The 22,859-nt window shown below is 43.7% G+C and overlaps 2 protein-coding genes across 2 annotated transcripts in view; both read right to left on the bottom strand.

Annotated features, from left to right (window-relative positions):
* Positions 1-347: 347 nt before the first annotated feature.
* LOC308157629 (secretagogin-like) lies at positions 348-11,247 on the bottom strand (the record flags this gene model as incomplete). The annotated part of the gene is made up of 11 exons (XM_080531227.1): positions 348-470; positions 1,662-1,730; positions 3,302-3,361; positions 3,670-3,715; positions 4,225-4,280; positions 5,662-5,739; positions 6,718-6,774; positions 8,030-8,119; positions 9,141-9,233; positions 10,222-10,292; positions 11,178-11,247. 11 exons carry the CDS (start codon positions 11,245-11,247, stop codon positions 348-350), a joined length of 813 nt encoding a protein of 270 aa, XP_080387353.1.
* Positions 11,248-17,280: 6,033 nt separating this feature from the next.
* Positions 17,281-22,859, bottom strand: part of LOC308158342 (F-actin-uncapping protein LRRC16A-like) — a gene marked incomplete at both ends in the record, with an annotated part of 43,338 nt that continues 37,759 nt past the window's right edge. Inside the window, 4 exons of the mRNA XM_080531933.1 lie at positions 17,281-17,420; positions 18,550-18,696; positions 19,160-19,276; positions 19,827-19,997. Coding sequence (XP_080388059.1) covers positions 17,281-17,420; positions 18,550-18,696; positions 19,160-19,276; positions 19,827-19,997 — 575 coding nt within the window. The remainder of the gene's footprint in view (positions 17,421-18,549; positions 18,697-19,159; positions 19,277-19,826; positions 19,998-22,859) is intronic.

Raw genomic sequence — 22,859 nt, 5'->3', positions numbered from 1 at the left:
ACCGAATAGGCTCCTCCCAGAGACAGACAGACCGTCATGCAAAGCTGTCTGTTTCTCTACCAGGCTACTGCATAATGGCATGCTGTCAACGACTTAGCGGTTAGCTAGTTAGCTAGTTAGCGAGTGGTGCCAAGACACCTGAGGGGTATTCCATCCACGTCGCTATAGGACAATCCAGGCTTATTTTTTTTTGATAAGTCTTTTGAGATTTATCAAAATAAGCCTGGTTAATTTTTTTCAGAAGTCTCGCGAGATTTATCTAAGCCTTAAATAAGCCTGGATTTTCCTTTAGAGACATTAACGGAACACCCCCCTGCCCTCTCTCCCTGGGGGTGGTTATCTGTGTTTCAGTGTTTCAGGCCGAGGCACAGCGCCAGCTCGTTCTTCTGGATCTTTCCGTCGCCGTTGACGTCACAGTGGCCAAGGAGGACCTTCCGGAACTTGTCCAGATCCGTTCCGGTCAGGCTGGGCTGTGTGGGGTACAACAGAACACAGATCAGTTAATCAATAAACGATGTTGACATTGATTGATCTTATAGCCTGGTTATAAAACCGTCACTAGCGTTCACTCCATGTGTGACTGATGCAGTTTAGCCTTTAGAGGAACTGATGAATCTCTGACACCTCTGGTCACAGTTCCACACACCAACATCCTCTCTATTAATAATTTTACCCCCTCTAAATGGACACTCAGGCCTTGTCCACACCTATACGTTTTTTTGATAAACGTTTTTCGTATATAAAAATATTACCGTCCACACCAGCATGTTTATAAACAATGTCTGTGTCCACATGCATACGCATGAATGCAATATAAACACTGTCATTGAGCATTCCACACCAGTAGTCGGCGATATAATATTATCCCCATAGCCCCGCTGGCCAATCAGACGCCTCTGTCTCTCAATGTTCTCGATCATTAACTGTGCATTTATCTGTGAAGTTTAAGTTTAAGTCCAGTTAACAGTGAAAGAACTAGAAGCACTTTGTACACATGCATTTTCCTCGCTTGTGTAGCCTCGAACACCGTTGCCTGTTGTAAACATAGTAGTTACTGGTGCCAGGATATGACGTTGGAGGGAACAGCAAACAGCTGCAGTGCGCATGATCATAGAAATCTACGCGCATGATGACGTGACGAATACAAAAAGCCCCGTCTATCTCGTCCACACGTCAAAAATATACGGCGAATATACAGCGTTTTTAAACATCTTCACTCTGGCAGGCGTTTTTAAACATCTTCGTTTTCATGGGGCAAAAACTCGTTTGCGTCTGGACGAACCCCCCAAAACGAATATAAAAATCCACGTTTATCAAAAAAACGTATAGGTGTGGACAGGGCCTCAGTGTCAACAAAGTTATCTGAATCTAGAAGGCAGCATAATAGATAGATTGATGGGTGGATGGATGGATGGATGGATGGATGGGTGGGTGGGTGGGAGGGTAGACAGACAGACAGAGAGAGAGAGAGAGATAGATAGATAGATAGATAGATAGATAGATAGATAGATAGATAGATAGATAGATAGATAGATAGATAGATAGATAGATAGATAGATAGATAGATAGATAGATAGACATATAGATAGATAGACGGAGGAGGAGTTGTACAGTCTTATAGCTTATAGTTGTCCAGTCTTAATAAACAGTAGTTTGTTTACCTTGACTAGCTCCATCATGTCCTTCACAAAGCCGTCCACCTCCGGCCCCTCCAACTCCCCCGTCTTACTCTGGGAACAACAACAACAACAAAACAAAATGGCCGAAAACATCAACAACAACAAAATGGCCGAATTCGCAAACCGCCGAACGTCAAAGAACACCACCTGATGTGCCGTTAGGCCAAGATAACGACCACATCCTCTCACGCCTGGTAATGTTCAGATAAAGTAATGGGACGACATGAGACTGCGTCACGCGTCCCCAGTGCGGCACAGAGGAGCATGACGCTGCAACCAGACGACCAGTTAATGAAACGGTCTCCTGGCGACAGAGAACGTACTTCATAACACTGTAATCTGTTATTTAATTAAACCTTTATTAAACCTTTATTTTGGCAGGGAGCTCCTTTGAGACTATGGTGTCTTTTTACAAGGGAGCCTTGCATACACACAGACACACACACAGACACACACGCACACACTTAGACACAGATAGAGACACACACACGCACACACACAGACAGACACACACACACACACACAGACACACGCACGCACGAACGCACACGCAGGCGCACCCTCAGACACACACTCAGACACACACTCACACACACCCTCAGACACACCCTCAGACACACACTCAGACACACACACACACACACACACACCCTCAGACACACACTCAGACACACACACACACACACACACACCCTCAGACACACACACACACACACACACCCTCAGACACACACTCAGACACACACACACACACACCCTCAGACACACACACACACACACACATTCAGACACAGACACACACACCCTCAGACACAGACACACACCCTCAGACACAGACACACACACACACACACACTCAGACACAGACACACACACACCTTCAGACACACCCTCAGACACACACACACACACACACAGACACACACACAGACGCACGCACGAACGCACACTCAGACACACACACACACACACACACCCTCAGACACACACACACACCCTCAGACACACACTCAGACACACACACACACACACCCTCAGACACACACTCAGACACACACACACACCCTCAGACACACACTCAGACACACTCAGACACACACTCACACACACCCTCAGACACAGACACACACACCCTCAGACACACACACACACCCTCAGACACAGACACACACACACACACACTCAGACACACACACACACACACCCTCAGACACACACTCAGACACACACACACACACACTCAGACACACACTCACACACACCCTCAGACACAGACACACACACCCTCAGACACACACTCAGACACACACACACACACACATACACACACACACACAGTATACAGTATCTGAATATCGTCATAGCTAATGACCCGGCTGTGTGTTCCAACCACATTATGTGACGGATGTGACTGTGTGTGTGTGTGTGTGTGTGTCTGTGTGTCTGTGTCTGTGCGCGTGCGCACATGTGTGTCTGCATCTGTGTGTACATTAAAGGTCGTCTAACACAGAGAGATTTTGAAGCCGGCGATGAATTTCACTTGGCTTGTCATCTTGATGCTGAAGAACACCGTCGAGAGAAGGATTAGCATTAACGCTAATGAAGAGAGGCTAACGACTTACCACATCATAGTGAGAGAATATCTTCTCAAAGTCTCTCTTCCTGTCTGCTTGACTGCAAGCCTGAAATGTCACCAAGACTGAATCAATTACAATTTCAATTACATTATTTCTATTTCAATGGAGCAATTGACACATATTAGCATTCTATACAGGAGAGGCTGGCGGAGGTAGAAATCGGAGGACGGGCTCATCGGAATGCATGAGCTTGTCCTGTCCGATTTCTACCGCCATCAGTCTCCCTTGCATTCATACAGTATGGAATATGACACAACACTATTATCTACTATTATTATATTATAGTCAAGTATTAACTTGATTTCAAGTGATTCATGTGTAAGTCGTTACCCAAATAAGAAATGTAAACTTACATTCATCTCGAATTTCAGCAAGAAATTCTCTTTTAAAGCTAAGATTCTGGGTGGAGAAAAACAGTTAGACACAGTGATTCACAGCTGTGTTGTCTAGCGATAGCTACATTAGCAAGACAGAGAATGGGAGCGTGTCTATGTTCCCACAGCCCAATAGTCCCACTTTTATAAGTAATCTAACTAACCCTAACCCTAACACTGACCCTAACCCTAACACTGACCCTAACCCTAACACTGACCCTAACCCTGACCCTAACCCTAACACTGACCCTAACCCTAATTCTAACCCTAACACTGACCCTAACCCTAACACTGACCCTAACCCTAATTCTAACCCTAACACTGACCCTAACCCTAACCCTAACCCTAACACTGACCCTAACCCTAACACTGACCCTAACCCTAACACTAATCCTAACCCTAACCCTATCCCTATCCCTAGCCCACCTATGAAATATTAGAAATGTGGGACCATTGGGCTGTGGGAACATACAGATGACCCCATCGATAGCTACTTTAACAAGACAGAGAAGGAGACATGTAGATAATCAGTACCTGGCCAAGTCATTCAAATCCAGTCGGCCATCTTTGTTTTTGTCAAACATCTTCATCTGCAAGGAACAATGACAGAGAGCATAGAGCAGAGCAGCATGGTCATTAAAAAGACAGGCAGGCAGACACACAGACAGGCAGACAGACAGACAGACAGACAGACAGACAGGCAGGCAGGCAGACAGACAGGCAGACAGGCAGGCAGGCAGACAGATAGATAGACAGACAGACAGACAGACACGCAGACAGGCAGCCAGGCAGGCAGACAGACAGGTAGGCAGGCAAGCAGACACACACACACACACACATGCGCACGCGCACACACACACACACACACACACACACACACACACACACACACACACACAGACACACACACACACACACACACACACACACACACAGACACAGACACAGACACACAGACACAGACACAGACACACACACACACACTCTCTCCCTCTGTTTCTCAGTCTCATTCTCGAGAGAGAGATCATTTCATGATGATTTCTATGCTGATCGACTCTCCTCAGTACATCAACATCATCCAAGGCCATCACATCAAACCGCTATCAAAGGAAAGAGCCTCAGCCTCTCTAACAGCTTCATAATGGAGGTTTAAAGGATATCATTGCAACAGATGATTAGATCTACACACTTATCTGCATAGAAATGCAAAACAACATTCACATTTCCATCAACTCTATTAAACTCGCTTATTTTACATCCAAATTGACTCGGCCATTGAAAGGGGATCATCGACACACTTAGGTGACTGTCAGGATCAGAGACCTCCTCTTCAAAGGCAATCTTGTCTGACGAGCCAATCCCACGAGGTCACAACAACAACACACTCAGGAGAGTCTGGCTGGGGGGTTCATTACCGCTAACATCCAATTGACACTTGACTTGACTATATATGGGAGGCTGTGGTTCAGGAGGTAGAGCCGCCGTTTAACGATCGCAAGGTCGGCAGATTGGCGATTCGAGCCCCGGCTGGCCACATGTCGAGGTGTCCTTGGGCAAGACACTGAACCCCAAAATTGCTCCCAATAAGCGGGCTGGCGCCTTGCATGGTAGCTTTGCCGCCGTTGGTGTGTGAATGTGTGTGTGAATGGGTGAATGAGAGGCCGTTGTAAAGCGCTTTAGAATAAGGCGTCTATATAAGTCAGTCCATCTACCATTTACGTGAATGTTGTGGTGTGTAGTGTGTGTATGCAGGTATGGTTTTTAGGTGATGCATAACATAACAATAACATAACAAATTTCGTTGTACTGCAATGACAATAAAGCTTTCTGCTTTTACCTGCTATCCTCTGGGATGTACTGTCTGTACTTTTTACCTTAATAAATCAATCAATAAATCAATCAATCAATCAATCAGAGAAGGCGGGGCTTGTTACCATGGTGTCAGTGTACAGAGGGGGCGGGGCTTGTTACCATGGTGTCGGTGTACTCCTCCAGCTTGCCGGGAGGGAGGGTCTTCTGGTGCTGGAGGAACAGGTCCTGTAGGAAGCCCTGCAGCCACACAGGAAGTCCACCAGGGAAGACAGGAAGTGAGGCGTGATACTATAACACTACTTTACATTGTTAGCAGGCTCACAAAACAAGCTGTATTAGTTGACTAGAGATGTCATGTTATTTATGTAAACCAGCTCCTTTCCCTTCTTGTTTTTTTTCTTTTTTTTTTCTTTCCTAGCACCAGGGGAGCCACCCCTCCCAAATTTCGTTGTTTGGTACCTGTACTATAGCAATGACAATAAAGACCATTCATTCATTCATTCATTCATTCATGTGTCATTGATTTTCAACAACGTGGAAATGTATTCACATTTTTTCCTGAAAGAAAAGTCTGAACATTTAACCGGATGCCGACATGGAGGACCAAAACACTAGACCACGTCACATACAGTATGTGACTCTATGGGAAAGATGGCAGGGGGTTACTCTATGTGACTCTATGTCACTATCTATTCACTACACTGGCTCCCCCCTGCTGGTGGAATGAGCTTCCCACGGCTGTCAGAACTGCAGAGTCACTCCCCATCTTCTGCTGGAGACTGAAGACCTCCATCTCTTCAGATTACACCTTAACTGCTCCTCCTGAGACATCTACTACCCCCCAGCACTGCGTCTCCTGAGACACCTGCTTTTCCCTATACTGTGTCTCCTAAGACTTCTACTGCCCCCCTTGTACTGTTTCTCCAGGGTCTATATAAACATTTAAAATAAACTTATTCTATCACGGAGACTGCCAATGGCCCCTGGCCTGAGCTAGATTACTCTTCCTGCTACGACTGGTGAACTGATGATTCACTTGCTTAGTGAAATGTATCGATTGTAAGTCGCTTTGGAATAAGGCGTCTGCTAAATACCAAACATGTAAATGTAAATGTCTATCTGTCTCGATGGGACAGACAGCAGGGGGTTACTCTATGCGTCTCCATGGTTACAGTGGAGTACAGTGACAGGGGACTGTGAGAGGACCGTGCTCACCTTGAGCTCAACAGCTGAGATGTAGCCACTGCTGTCTGCATCGTAGTTCCTCCAGATCTGTTAGAGAGACAGTAACATCATCATCATCATCATCATCACCACCATAATCACCATTTGCACTGCAGAATCACTCCCCATCTTCCGCCGTAGACTAAAGACCTCCATCTCTTCAGGCTACACCTTAACTGTCCCTCCTGAAGACCTCCATCTCTTCAGGCTACACCTTAACTGTCCCTCCTGAAGATCTCCATCTCTTCAGGCTACCCCTTAACTGTCCCTCCTGAAGACCTCCATCTCTTCAGGCTACACCTTAACTGTCCCTCCTGAAGACCTCCATCTCTTCAGGCTACACCTTAACTGTCCCTCCTGAAGACCTCCATCTCTTCAGGCTACACCTTAACTGTCCCTCCTGATGACCTCCATCTCTTCAGGCTACACCTTAACTGTCCCTCCTGAAGACCTCCATCTCTTCAGGTTACACCTTAACTGTCCCTCCTGAAGACCTCCATCTCTTCAGGGTACACCTTAACTGTCCCTCCTAAAGACCTCCATCTCTTCAGGCTGCATCTTAACTGTCCCTCCTGAAGACCTACATCTCTTCAGGCTACACCTTAACTGTCCCTCCTGAAGACCTCCATCTCTTCAGGCTACACCTTAACTGTCCCTCCTGAAGACCTCCATCTCTTCAGGCTACACCTTAACTGTCCCTCCTGAAGACCTCCATCTCTTCAGGCTACACCTTAACTGTCCCTCTTGAAGACCTCCATCTCTTCAGGCTACACCTTGACTGTCCCTCCTGAAGACCTCCATCTCTTCAGGCTACACCTTAACTGTCCCTCTTGAAGACCTTCATCTCTTCAGGCTACACCTTAACTGTCCCTCCTAAATACCTCCATCTCTTTAGGCTACACCTTAACTGTCCCTCCTAAAGACCTCCATCTCTTCAGGCTACACCTTAACTGTCCCTCTTAAAGACCTCCATCTCTTCAGGCTACACCTTAACTGTCCCTCCTAAAGACCTCCATCTCTTCAGGCTACACCTTAACTGTCCCTCCTAAAGACCTCCATCTCTTCAGGCTACACCTTAACTGTCCCTCCTAAAGACCTCCATCTCTTCAGGCTACACCTTAACTGTCCCTCCTAAAGACCTATCTCTTATCTTATCTTATCTTATAAGATAGCGTTTTTTTCTTTTCTTTTTGGGCTAACATTTTGCCCTTTGAGTTTCCCATGACAACACAGTACAGCCAGTAGCAGCTGAAAGTCCAGCACCCCCCCCCCCAACCCTCACTTCCTGTTCGCCCCTCCTCACCCTCATGAACTCCACGCTGTTGTCCAATGGCGTCTCTCGGTGGAACACCAGCAGGAAGTTCTCCTCCTCAGGGAGCATCATGGCCGCCAGCTGAGAGACGGGAGAGACACAGAAACATCACATCTGATCTTTACAGGAGAGACACACAGAAACATCACATCTGATCTTTACCCGTAAGTTCAACCTCAAGTCTAGGGGTGGCGTGCTTTTGCTGTCGCACCCTTGCTCTCTGAAACGCTACATGCTTGTAGAATAGAGCTCAGGGCAGCTGAGAGGAAATAGAGAAAAACTGGCCTCCCTGATGACCTTAACCTCTATCACTCTCTCCTCTCCAACTACGCCTCCTCTGCATCAGCTGCTAAAGCATCCTACTATCATTCCAAAATACATTCTTCTAATCCTAGAAAACTGTTCTCCACTTTCTCCACACTCCTTAACCCACCTCCTCTCCCTCCTCCTTCCTCCCTGTCTGCCGATGACTTTGAGACCTACTTCGAAAAAAAGGTTGATGACATCAGCAGCACCTTTTCCCCTCCTCCTACCAACGCTGCGAACACCCCTGCTCGACACTCGGTCTCTGGCTTACCATCTTTTTCCTCCCTCTCCCCTGATGAGATTATCACACTTATCACATCCAAGCGAGCAACCACATGCCCTCTGTTCCTCTGTTGGTTATTTATTTTTCTGTTTATTTACACTTTTACTGTAAAGCACTTTGGTTGACAAGTGTCATGTTTAAATGTGCTATACAAATACATTTGATTGATTGATTGATTTACCATCCACTCAGATCAGCGTTCTGGCAGAAACGAGACGGACACAGATGAGGAAAAGCAATAAGAGTGAAAGGACAGCGGAGGACAGCACACGCTCTTTAGCAGAAGAAGATCAGAGCTTCACAGTGGTTAGAACAGGTGGTTTTCTTTTCAACATCAGTCGTCAGTTGATCAAACAAATTATATGAATTAGATAAACCTGTATGTCATTAATTAATAAGTAGTGGACGCCTTGAGTATAGAAGGGAGGTTAGAGAGAGAGGGGAGGGGTTAGAGAGAGGGGAGGGTTAGAGAGGGAGGAGGTTAGAGAGGGGGGGGTGAGCAACCTAAGGTACCTCCTGGATCTGTAAACGTCCGTCTGCTGAAGTGTCGTAGGCCGACATGAACCTCTCCCTCAGCCTGGTCACTCTGTCCCCAGTGATCTCATGCTATAGAAGATATAAAACACGTTTAAATCACTAAATCAATACATACATAATTAATACATGACTGCAATTGCAACGTTTGCTAGGCCATTAACTTCAGGGTTACCTGTGGGGACTTGTATTACCTGTTTTGATTGTACTGTCTGTGAATGGATTTAAATAGTTTAAATTTGATTGAATGCCATCATCAAGATTGAGGTGTTGATTTGGGTTCTGTTTCTCTGTCTTGGGTGAGATATGAAAGTAGGATATCTGCATAGGGTGAAAGACCTGAGCTGGTGTGTTTATATCCTGTTCTAACAAAATCTACTTCAACATTTCCGTCCAGACATCCATGATAAACCTATAGTAATAGGGTAATTTAGTAGAACATCTGTGCGGCGGAGTGATACATATAGTTAAAAGTCCCAGTGCTGTTATACTGTATATCAGCATTCATGGAATGCCTCTTGTCCAATCAAATTACTTCAGAACTAACTGTTGTATAATGCATAATGAACATGTAAAATGTAAACACGCCAGATTTAGCCAGAAGGTTAATTTCCATCCATAGTCCCTCGCCAATGTATAAAATAAATAACATCATACAGTAAAAAGCTCACATAGCAAACTTAATACTGTACATAAAATGGACCTATCGCTAAGCCACGGCCCCGTCATAGTCCTGTTGACTAGATGTTGTTACAACAGGAGATAAACAGAGTTTAGGTGTCTTTCCCAGATTACCCGAATTCACCCTACCTGATGATGTCACTACAGGAGCAAACGGAATAGAAACAAATTGCAACTGTAAAGAAAGACTCCTGAACATTGCTTACTTGTAATAGTCACCGGGTTCATGAATACTGTCAGTGATGTAAGCTGTTGCATGACGATGTTCTTTACAGTTTCATATCATGGATGGGTTATCATATTTCTTCTTCATTGAACCTGTTGATATGTTTCCTTTAATATGACACATTACCAAACAAATATTGAGTCCTGTACTTACGCTCATCCCAAGTTTTGTCATCACGTGTTGGAAAAAGTCATCCAATTCCTTTCCCTCAATATAACCGTTATCTATGAAGAAGTACACAGCAGAAGTCATATCTCCGTTTAGAATGATAAGGTTCTATCTCCGTTTAGAATGAGAAGGTTCTATCTCCGTTTAGAATAATAAGGTTCTATCTCCGTCTAGGGCAGTTCAGAGATATTGAGCGTCAAAGTTTTTACATTCCATTATGTTTTGTGAGATGGAACCTTTGTATTTGATTAATTACTAACTCAAAAATGTCAACATTTAAAAAATAACACTACACAGGCATTAATAAACACCTAATGAATCAGATTATGTAAAAAACTAAATTTCGAGTTGAGATAGAACCTTATAATTCTAACGTCACGATATCATGTTAGGTGATTCATATCGTTTTTGAGAATCGTTGTCATATCTTGGTTTGGTGGAAAGCTGAAACTGTCCAGATTCGCACATACAGAACATACAACTCGCTGTCTGTCTGATCGATGGTAAGAACAACATGACTATAATAATAATAATAATAATAATAATAATAATAATATTAATAATAATAATAATAATAATATAATAATAATAATAATAATATAATAATAACCTGTATTTGTATAGCCTAGAACTTTTCCCGCAAACGTTGCAGCTCAAAGTGCTTTAACAAAATAATATAATAATTAAATAATTTAAACAAATATATTAAATATATACAGATATATCGATTCATCGACTAACATTAAAAGATACATTTAGAAAATAATACAGTCATTTAAAGGCAATATTTAAAAGATGGGTTTTTAGTCTTGACTTGAACATTATTTGCTGAGGTTGCATCCCTAATGTAAACCGGCAGTGTATACAATGTGAATGCAGCCTCACCAAATCTCTTCTTTTGTACAAAAAAAAAAGACTATTCGGGTGAAAAACGTACTTACCATCAGCATCGAAATTCTGCCAGATTTGCAGGAAACCCGCAGCATCCAAGTTCTCAAAGGCGCTCTCCATCCCTGGGCTGGTACCTGGCGCACTACGGGTTATGGTCAACACACACCTATCGTCTTATCCGAGTGGTTTTGAAGTAAGTAATATCCTTCCAGAAGTTAATAATATCTCCTGTTGTGATGTTCAGTCTACTCCGAGCAGAGGAGGCAGGGGGGGGACTTGAATAAGACCGGTGGAAAGTGCGCTCAACAACCAGACCGACTGAGGATGTGTGTGTGTGTGTAATGTGCTGCTTCAGAGGTTCGTTAACGTCAATATCATAGAACATAGAAACCTCAGAGGCCCAACTGGCAATTAACTTCCTGAAACGCGGAAAAAACCGAAAAAAATACAGACCTGAAAGACCTAATTGAGATAAGACTGGAATTTACTGCCTCGTCACCTACTAGTTTAAAAAAGAAAGGAGGAAATGGTTTGGAAATAATTGATTTATGGATCTGTTGTTTTGTTGAATAGTCATAACTAGTTCAGGGTCTGACCCGCTGTAACCATGTGGTGACGTTTTAAGTAGCAGCAGATTGGGTATCTCTGTGTTCTATCATCTCTGTGTTCTAACATCTCTGTGTTCTATCATCTCTGTGTTCTATCATCTCTGTGTTCTAACATCTCTGTGTTCTATCATCTCCAGGGGAGGCTGGTTCATTAGGGGCAATTGGACAATGCCCCACCAAAGGGAGAAGAGAGAGATTTTTTTTCTATGACTTCTAGACAGTGTTGCTTCTGAATATCATAGTCCAATCAGCTAGTGTTCTGTGGAGTATATCATAGTCCAATCAGCTAGTGTTCTGTGGAGTATGTTCCAATCAGCTTCAAGTCCCGCCCCTTTCAGGGCAACTTTCAGTCTACTCGAAGTTGCACTAGGCTGTTCTCGTAGACTTGCATGTAAAATCTATTTTGGTAACTTCAGGCCATTCGGTCATTTGTCTATGGGGTTTTGGGACATGCACAAAGAATCGTACGTGCTTACGTCATGTCCGGCGTAGCTTTAGACGAGCTAGCCAATTAACCTTCATTTCAGATCACGTTCGTTCACCATGGCAATGGCGGCTAGTAATGTTCTGAACAACTCCACCGTTCAGCCGTCGTAGCAACCAGGAGAAATTAACAGTAAAGGAATTAGGACCACCCAGACCAAATTTTATTATAAAGCAAGTTTATACAAAGGCAGGGAAAATTGGAAAATCGTATAACCGAGGATTTACGAGGGGTTGACATTGACGCAGTCTTCATAAAACATGCCGTCCACAAGCAGCATGCAGGCCATAAGGTAAGATCAAAAAATATAGTTTGTACCTTCTCCGTAATATAGAACTTTGTAATAATCAAATGTATGCATGCTATGATGAATGGGAAAGGCGCCGGTAAAACTAGTAGGCTTATATAACAATGAGTTGAATTAAAATTAGGGCTTGCCCGAGTAATTGGAGTAGGATATTCCACTATTCATTTGGTAGGTTGCTATGCGAAGCTTCTTTTTTGCAACAAAACTTTGCATTTAATGTATTATGTTACATTATATTAATATGTAGTTACTTAATGTAATGTAGTATATTACATGTATCAAACAATACATTTTGTCAGCGAATTACAACTAAGCATTTTTTTTTGATATATGTATTAGGCTAATATATAGAACATGTCTAAAAATGTCTGAGGTTTAATTTGTGAATAGATAGACCTACATATTTATATTCAAGAATAAGCATATCTACCTAAATAGCTCCAAGATATCTAAGTGGTCGGGAGTGACTCATGTGCACAGCCTGTTAAAGCTAAAGTCAACTGTTATACTTAAAACAGACCCCTCTCTCCTGGAGACCTTAAATCATCGTTAGACTACATTTCAGAAATTACTGTAGATACAATTACAACTACAAGACAGCAGATTGTTCAGCTACATTTTCTTATTTGAAATCTTAACACTGTTGGTCTGTCTGCCTTCAGGGACCAAAGCTCATCTCAAGAGCAGCAGCAAGAAGCCACAGGAACCAGAACATCAAGGAGGGTCTTGGGAGAAGAAGAGAAGCAGAGGCTGTCTAAAGAGGTAGGTCCAAGTTTTGAAACACAGTGTTGGAAAATCACCACCAATCAGAGTTACATTCAGGGATGGGATGGTAGCAGTCTTTATTCAGTGTTGTACTTCCAAAGTGCTTATTTCCACATTTTCTTTCACACCCCATACTTTTGACAGATCTGCGACACAATCCTGGCCCACTCCAAAGAAAGGTTTTCTTTCACCAACCACCTTGTGAGTGCCACGCTGCTCCAAGGAGAGATGTTCCAACAGCACTGCCATGCATTCCCTGTTGAGGCTCTGAACACCACTGTCAAGGCATACCCCATGCTGAACCAGGTGAAGCTCAAGACTGAGCTGTCCCTTGTCTATGAGAGTGCTGAGTTCAAGGGCTGCTCTGGTGCACTGGCACTGTACCAGGTTCTACACAGTTACAACCTCCAGGAGACTTTCTCTGAGACTGTAGCTCTGTTGAACATCCTAATTACTACTCCCATGACAACAGCTGAAGCTGAGAGGTGTTTCTCGACCCTTAAGAGAATCAAGAACTTCCTGCGAAACACAATGGGCCAGGAGCGCCTGAATGCACTGGCCATGCTTTCAATGGAGAGGGAACTAGTCAGGAAGATGCCTGATTTTAATGAGAGGGTCATTGATTGTTTTGCTGCTTTGAAAGAGAGACGAGCTAAATTTCAATACAAGTGAGCAGTATGTATGCCGTCCATATTTTGTATTTTGTAGTATGTAAATAGTTTTATCCATCCATTGCACATTATCAGCCCCTGTGCCACTGCCCTTTATCCTGGATTTGCTGCACCATAAATAAAATATGTGATAACTGAATACCAATGGCTGTGAGAGTCAATTTATTTAAGCCCGCTGATTTAGGTGAATTTACCCTTGAACGTGTCACCTTAACCATCAACGCAACAATTGCCCCCCCTGAGAGATTTGGCAGGAGCCGCCACTGATCATCTCTGTGTTCTAACATCTCTGTGTTCTATCATCGCTGTGTTCTATCATCTCTGTGTTCTAACATCTCTGTGTTCTATCATTCTAACATCTCTGTGTTCTAACATTCTAACATCTCAGTGTTCTATCATCTCTGTGTTCTAACATCTCTGTGTTCTAACATCTCTGTGTTCTATCATCTCTGTGTTCTAACATCTCTGTGTTCTAACATTCTAACATCTCTGTGTTCTAACATTCTAACATCTCTGTGTTCTAACATTCTAACATCTCTGTGTTCTATCATCTCTGTGTTCTATAATCTCTGTGTTCTAACATCTCAGTGTTCTATCATCTCTGTGTTCTAACATCTCTGTGTTCTAACATCTCTGTGTTCTAACATCTCTGTGTTCTAACATCTCTGTGTTCTAACATCTCTGTGTTCTATCATCTCTGTGTTCTAACATCTCTGTGTTCTATCATATCTGTGTTCTAACATTCTAACATCTCTGTGTTCTATCATCTCTGTGTTCTATAATCTATGTGTTCTATCATCTCTGTGTTCTAACATCTCTGTGTTCTAACATCTCTGTGTTCTAACATCTCTGTGTTCTATCATCTCTGTGTTCTAACATCTCTGTGTTCTATCATATCTGTGTTCTAACATTCTAACATCTCTGTGTTCTATCATCTCTGTGTTCTATAATCTATGTGTTCTATCATCTCTGTGTTCTAACATCTCTGTGTTCTATCATCTCTGTGTTGTATCATCTCTGTGTTCTAACATCTCTGTGTTCTAACATTCTAACATCTCTGTGTTCTAACATTCTAACATTTGTGTTCTAACATTCTATCATCTCTGTGTTCTAACATTCTATCATCTATGTGTTCTAACATTCTAACATCTCTGTGTTCTAACATTCTAACATCTCTGTGTTCTAACATTCTAACATCTCTGTGTTCTATCATTCTAACATCTCTGTGTTCTAACATTCTAACATCTCTGTGTTCTATCATCTCTGTGTTCTAACATCTCTGTGTTCTAACATTCTAACATCTCTGTGTTCTAACATTCTAACATCTCTGTGTTCTAACATTCTATCATCTCTGTGTTCTAACATTCCATCATCTCTGTGTTCTAACATTCTAACATCTCTGTGTTCTAACATTCTATCATCTCTGTGTTCTAACATTCCATCATCTCTGTGTTCTAACATTCTAACATCTCTGTGTTCTAACATTCTAACATCTTTGTATTCTAACATCTTTGACAACATCACATCACGCTACATCACGCTACAAGTTAAAATATCACATACTTGTTTACCAGTAAAATATCATTTATTGGTACAAATATACAAATATAGGAATATTGACAACTTCGATATTTAAAGGCTTTTGTCACAAGATAATAAAAATGCAGTAGAAAAAGGTGTCCGAAAAGTGTTCAGAATACATTTTGACAATAGACAATTATATTAAGCAGGCTACAGAAAGCCATCACCAAGCGCATTTGAATGCATTTAACATAAAGACTATATTGTATTTAGTACAATTTATTGTAAATCCCATATACTAAAAATAAAAAATCTATTTCAATGTGTTAAAGAGGAAATCTGGGATTCAAACACCTTTATTTATTTATTTTTAACTTTTTATATAAGTGACATGGAGCCATTGAACTCTTATTTAATATATAATACAACTTAAAAATGCCCCCATCCCTCAGCTGTTTACCAAAAAGAGTTTCGGGGGGGGGGGGGGGGCTGGTTTGTATTGTATTTGTTTGAATCCCCGATTCCCCCTTTACTCCATGTTTACACAACCACACCATGTTTACCAGACTTGGGAACAGAGCTGTGCTTACTGGTTCACTGAACAGACACGCCCCTCCACTGTGACATCACTGGCCACACACATGGACACTGTAAAGGTTTACGGGAAGAGAGAGAGAGCCCATCGAAACCCCCGGCGCCTGGTCACCCAAAGTCAAATCACATTAGCCTACTGAAACATGATAAGTACCCTTCCCACCAGAAACACTGGGGGACATCATTGGATTTCAGAACCATAAAAACCAGATGGTAGCGATTTGGATCACTTTTTATTGATATGAAGAATCCATTTGGACTCCATCCTACACAGCCGCTCGGCAACCACATGACCTCTTTATGACATCATCGCGAGGATGAGTGCACATAGGATGGTCGTGTCAGGGGGAAAACACTCTAACGGTCACGCCACGACCTCAGTTTGACCTCCGATGACCAGCCCAGGTCAGTAAACATTGCTGTGGTAAACACGACTACCGTCAACAACCAGGCGCTATAGTCAACATCCTCCTCCCGCTCTGTCACTTCCTGTAAGCGTGACTGTACATGAGCTGCGTTCGTAAAATTCGCTCTGAGAGCGCCGGAGCGCACACTGGGGTCCAACGTCATAAAGCCAAGGGACCAAGTCATTTGATTGGACAAGTGGCGTTCCATGAATGCTGAACAGATTGACAATTCCAGAGCGAATTTATGAACGCAGCCATGACATCCAGTAGTTAAGAGATAGCCTAGCCCTAACCCTAGCCCTAGCCCTCAGTGCTTGGCTTTGTTCATCTAAAAGAGTCTCTCAGTGCAACGACTTACAGTAGCTGTTCCGCTGCGCCCAGACATTTCCTGACACAGGATTTGATTGAATCTGAATCAGAATCAGATCATAGTACTCTCAGGGTCTCAACATGTTTTTTAAATGGACCGACTTATATAGCGCCTTTATCCAAAGCGCTTCACAACGGCCTCTCATTCACCCATTCACACACACACATTCACACACCAATGGCGGCCAAGCTACCATGCAAGGCGCCGGCCCGCTCACTGGGAGCAATTTGGGGTTCAGTGTCTTGCCCAAGGACACTTCGACATGTGGCCAGCCGGGGCTCGAACCGCCGATCTGCCGACCTTGCGATCATTAGACGGCGGCTCTACCTCCTGAGACACAGACGCCCATAAATTTGTTTAAAAAAAGTTCTGAACAAGCACATTTTTGTTCCGTAAGCTTCTTTTTGTTCCGTGCTCTCTCTCCCTCTACGCTGAGGCGACGTCATCGGCGGGGGTGTGGTCCGCGTGGCCCGGCCCGAGGTCCTGGGGGGGGTCTGGGTCTGGCTCCTCCCCCCCCTCTGCGTCATGGCCTCCAGCGCTAGGAGCTGTCTCTGACCACGGCCTCCCTGTGACAACACACAGCTGGGGTTGAGCCAATGAGATTTAGAGATATTAAGATATGAAGATTAAGATTAAACTTTACTGTCATTGAACAGAGCTGAGACAACCACATGTAGTTGTGGTGCACACGTCTCCCCCTCCCCCAGGGAGAACAGAGCTCTGGGCACAGGGTCGGCCATCTTCCCCGCCTCTAGAGCAGTTAAGGGTTAAGTGCCTTGCTCAAGGGCACAACGGCAGTGGTAGATATGTAGAACTATGTATTTATAATTCTATTAGTTTCGTTTTTTTGTTTTCCGTTATATTCATTATTGTTGCTGTTTTGCACATATTTGAAATAAACTCAATCAATCAATCAATCAATATGATGCTAGCAACCCTCCCGTCACCGGCTCACATCCGGCTCCCTCCTGAGGCGGGGATCGAACCAGCGACCTTCCGATTGCTGAACGGCCTCTCTAACAGGTGACAAGGTCATGGATGTCTGATAATCCAATGTGGTTTTAAAGGTTAGCTTCAAAACATAGTTAAAAACTATCAATTTCATCTCTATCCCAAACCCTTGCATCCACAGCTCCGTCTATGAATTACATTTCTTCAGCCCCACCAAAAGTGGTGGAGAGACAGCGCGTTGTGGTTGTTTGAATCACAGAGTGTTCTGGCACAGAGTAAATCACCTTTAACACTTAATCAGCCATGAGAGTATATGTTGATGTTTTATATCTTTGCACTCGATCAAATTTCAGGACCCTCCTTTCATGACTTTTCCTAGATATGTGCGTTCTACCACCCAAAATCTACTACCAAAATCACATCAGGATAAGCTAGTATGAAGCTATTTTGCTAGTTTTTCTGTGTAGGAAGCAGGCTAATTTACAAGCGGCCAACTAGTGGTCGTTGTGTGTAAGTAGCAGCTTCCCATTGTAAAAGAGGCTCTTTTAGTAGGTAAAAAAGGCACGGCTGTTCTAGTGTTAAGCCTCCACTAACACTCCTGTGACGTCTTAACTGTTCCATCTTTCACAATATTATTTGCATGTTATTAAAAAAAAGCTCAGAAAGTACGACCTTCAAAACATAATTACAGATGACCTAAGGTGTAAATAATAAGCTGAATCCAAGAATTGTGATTGGTCTAACCAGGCGAGGGGAGGGACTTGGTGCGTTCTCTGTCGCCCTCTTCCTGTTTAGAGACGCTGGAGCTCCTCAGAGAGTTCCACTGTCTCCCGGCAACAGCTGCCCTGTTTGACCCGCAGTCCTCGTCAAATGGACTGTCTCCTGTGAGATCTGAGAGAGGTTGAGAGAGAGAGAAAGGGAGAGAGAGAGGGAGGGGGGAGAGAGAGGGTGGGGGGGATAGGGAGAGAGGGGAGGAGAGAGAGAGAGAGGGGGGGGGAGGAGAGAGAGAGAGAGAGAGAGGGAGAGAGAGAGGGGGGATAGAGAGGGTGGGGGAGAGAGAGAGAGAGAGGGAGAGAGAGAAAGAGAGAGAGAAAGAGGGGGGAAGATAGAGAGAGGGGAGGAGGGATAGAGGGGGAGAAGACATAGAGAGAGAGAGAGAAAGAGGGAGGGAGAAGAGAGAGAGAGAGAAGAGAGAGAGAGAGGGAGAGCACTTCAAACACTTTCACAGTCTTTATGTTCTGGAAGTGAACAAGATCAGGTTAATATGTTAATATGTTCCAAATATCTCCGTCATCCATCATAAGGAACACAAGCCTAGGGCAGGCTGGCGTAGAGGTACACAGGCCACACTCACCTTCCGTGGGGCTCCCCAGCCCCTCCCCCTCCTGGTCTGAGGGGTGCCCCCTATGGCGGGGGGCGGGGACAGGTGGTCTGGGGGAGGAGCTACCAACGGGACAGTCAGGTACGTCCTCTGAGGCAAGAAGAGAGGACAGACACATATTTATCTGTTTACAATAACATTACAATGAGACCGACCTCCGATTTCTACCTCCACCAGCCTCCACTGGTATCAATGAAGGGTACTCATCCATATGTGACACGTTATAGTCTTTTGGTCCGCATGTCGGCAACCAATTAAAATGTTCAGACTTTTCTTTTGAAACACGGAACTACGTTTCAACGTTGTTGAGAATCACAACACAAACTCACTAGTCGAGCCAAAATACTGCAACAACGCAATGGATTGGGTGAGTAATCCCCACTGCTACCTAGTTAACTAGAACACTACTTTACATTGTTAGCAGGCTCACAAAACAAGCTGTGTTAGTTGACTAGCGACGTGTCGTTGATTTTCTACAACGCGGAAATGTATTCACATTTTTCGAAAGAAAAGTCTGATCATTACATCGGATCCCGACATGAGGACCAAAGCATCAGAACGTGACACATATTAGATTAGATTAGATTCATCTTTATCGTCATTGCAGAGTAAAAGTATTAGACAACGGAAATATGCGTACCTGGGCTGTGTCCGGTGCTGGTGCGGGGGCTGGGGGGTGCCAGGGGGGCTTTGGTGATGTGGGGGGGGGCCGGGGGTCGGGGGGTGAAGCTGGGGGGTTTGGCCATGGTGGGGGGGCCTTCATGTCTTGTGTCATCTGGCTCTCCTGCACTGGTCTGGTTCTCTGGCTCGGCTGAACACAAACAGGAGAGGAGAGACAGAAAGAAACCGTTTGTGAGAAGTTTAAACACTAGAACGACTATAAGAGCCGCCTCGGGGGTCAAATGACCATAGTCTTTACAATGGGAAGCTGTTATTTACACACAATGACCACTAGTTTGAGCGTCTTGTAAATTAGCTTGACTCCTACACAGAAAAACTGCAAAATATCTTTATATTAGCTTATCCTGATGTGATTTTGAAAATGTAAGGATACTGGGTGGAAGAACGCACATATCTAGGAAAAGTCATCAAAGGAGGGTCCTGAAATTAGCTTAACTCACCAACTGCCAAAGAGTTCTGGAACACTCACCACCAAGAGTTTACCTAGCAACAACATTCTGATTGGCTACAAAATGAAGCATCATCATTCATGCATTTTTTTGGTGAATAAAGTCACCCTTGGCACTAAATAATTTAAAGATAACCATATTACGTCCCAACCAGAAGAAAATACAGTTAGTCAGACCATAGAGGAACAGTGCAGGGCTCAGGGGTTTTTCCTGGTCTGATAGTATGGTCAGGGACCAACTCCGGGCCCTTGCTAATAGAAACAGATCTATTTGGGTCTATCCATATATGACCTTGTCCCCGGGGCCACTGCACACACGCGCTTTCTGACGGAAGCATCTGGAAATGAGAGTAATCGATAGCAGCAGACCCTGAGGCTCCATGGAGGGTATTGATCCTGTTGTGTCCACAGAGACCAGAGCTCTGGATGTAGCAGGAGAGCTGACTCACCTGGCTCACCATCTGTCTTCTCTGGAGACTCAGACTGCAACACAAACACACACACACACACACACACACACACACACACACACACACACGCCAGCGTCACTCACGGTTCTCCCTAGAGCATAGTTCACATCTAATCTCTATACTGTAATCAGGGTTCCCACACCTTCTGAAACATCAAATTCAAGCACCTTTCAAGACTCAATTCCCTCAAATTCAAGGACCCAACACGCCATAGTTTGAGACAGAACTAGATGACGAGCTAAGTAAAACATTTATTTATTTATTTTTGAGAAAGAGAGAGAGAGAGAGGGGAATTCAAGCACTTTCAATGACCCATGTCTATTTTCAAAAACTTTTAAGACTTTGATTTCTTTTTCTCAAATTCACAAACTTTCAAGGATTTCAAGGACCGTGGGAACCCTGTATAATAATAATAATAATAATAATAATAATAATAATAATAATAATAATAATAACTTGGTTTTATATAGCGCCTTTCTCAAACCCAAGGACGCTTTACAGATTTTACAGAAAGTCAGACAGAACAGAAAGAAAAGCAGAGAAAAATGTGTTAGGGTTAGGCCCTACGAGACAGAGCGATCGCAAGGATTCTAACCCTAACCCTAATCCTAATCCTTGCGATCGTACTGGCTCGTAGGGCCTAACCCTAACCATAACCATAACCCTAACCCTAACGAATTACTAAACCGAGGGAACGGATTAACACATCAAATAAAATGTTTTCTACCATGTGACCCCAGGGGGGCTCCGTACTTTTGAGGCACAGGAGTGTGACAGAGATCAGCCTGAAATGAACAGAGACATGGAAGTTCCGTTTACAGCCACTAGAGGGAGCTAGTCACCTTCACACAGTTATAAACAGGTATCCAGTGGAGGCTGGTGGAGGCAGAAACCTGCATGTTTGATACCATTCCCTTTTCTATTCAGTGCATTACAATGAGCCTGTCCTCCACCAGCCTCCTATGACCTGAAGGATGACTAGCAACTGTTTTTATATCAAGTTCTTAAGTCACTATTTGCACTCCTGGTTAGATGCTAAACTGCATTTCGTTGTCTGGTACTTGTACTCTGCAATGACAATACAGTTGATTATACAACAGTTAGTTCCGACCAAGTAATTTGATTGGACAAGAGGCATTCCATGAGTGCTGATATACAGTATAACAGCACTGGGACTTTTAACTATATGTATCACTCCGCCGCACAGATGTTCTACTAAATGACCGTTAATTAGACTACATGTTTGTGTTCAGGTTACGAGGCAACAGTCCATTTGAAGTTCAGTTGCGGATTTTTTTGTTTGTTTATTTTTATGATTAAATAAACAAACAAATCATAATCTGTTGTCGCTTATTACTGTTAACTAATAAATGCTGTTGTAGAACTGTTGTATAAAAGCAATATCACACTGGAGGTCGTGCTGTTCTACTGAATATCAGCACGGCTGTGATTGTCTTCCTACTCGGCCTGCAGCCTCGTACCTACGACCGAATTACAGCCGTGCTGATATTCAGTATAACACACTCCCTCTCATGTGATATTGCTTAAATCTAATCTAATCTAAAACTGGAAGGTTCCATGTTCAAATCAAAACGTTCATCATCTCTCTGTCTGTTTATTACAAGTTTGAGGACCTAACCCATTTAAAAGGGAGTTTTTGCTGTAACCATGGAAACATTACGAGGTGTTTAACTGCCTCAACAAGCATCAATAAAGTCGTACCAAAGCCTTTAAAGGAAGCTTTAGAGTGGACACTCTGTAGCCGTCCTAGCAACGCGACCCTAGCAACCACCACCGGTCAGCAAGGCTAAATCCTAACTGCGTGGTGATTGGTCAGAAGTGTACTGTATCCCCATGGGGACTGCCGACATCTTCCCTGTCTCTCTCAGATCATACACTTCACAGAGGCCTGGGGGCTATTCCATCAACGTCACTAAAGGAAAAATCCAGGCTTATTTTGTTAAGTTTCGCAAGCCTGGATTTTCCTTTAGCAACGTAGATAGAATGCTTTTTCACGAGCTGCACCCCGCCTCTGGAACTCTCTCTCTCCCTCAGCCACTCAGAGACTCACCCT

Source organism: Nansenia antarctica (genome assembly GCF_963989245.1).
Source record: "Nansenia antarctica genome assembly, chromosome: 5".
In the NCBI taxonomy this organism is placed as follows: domain Eukaryota; kingdom Metazoa; phylum Chordata; class Actinopteri; order Argentiniformes; family Microstomatidae; genus Nansenia; species Nansenia antarctica.
This window is presented reverse-complemented; position numbering and strand designations above follow the sequence as displayed.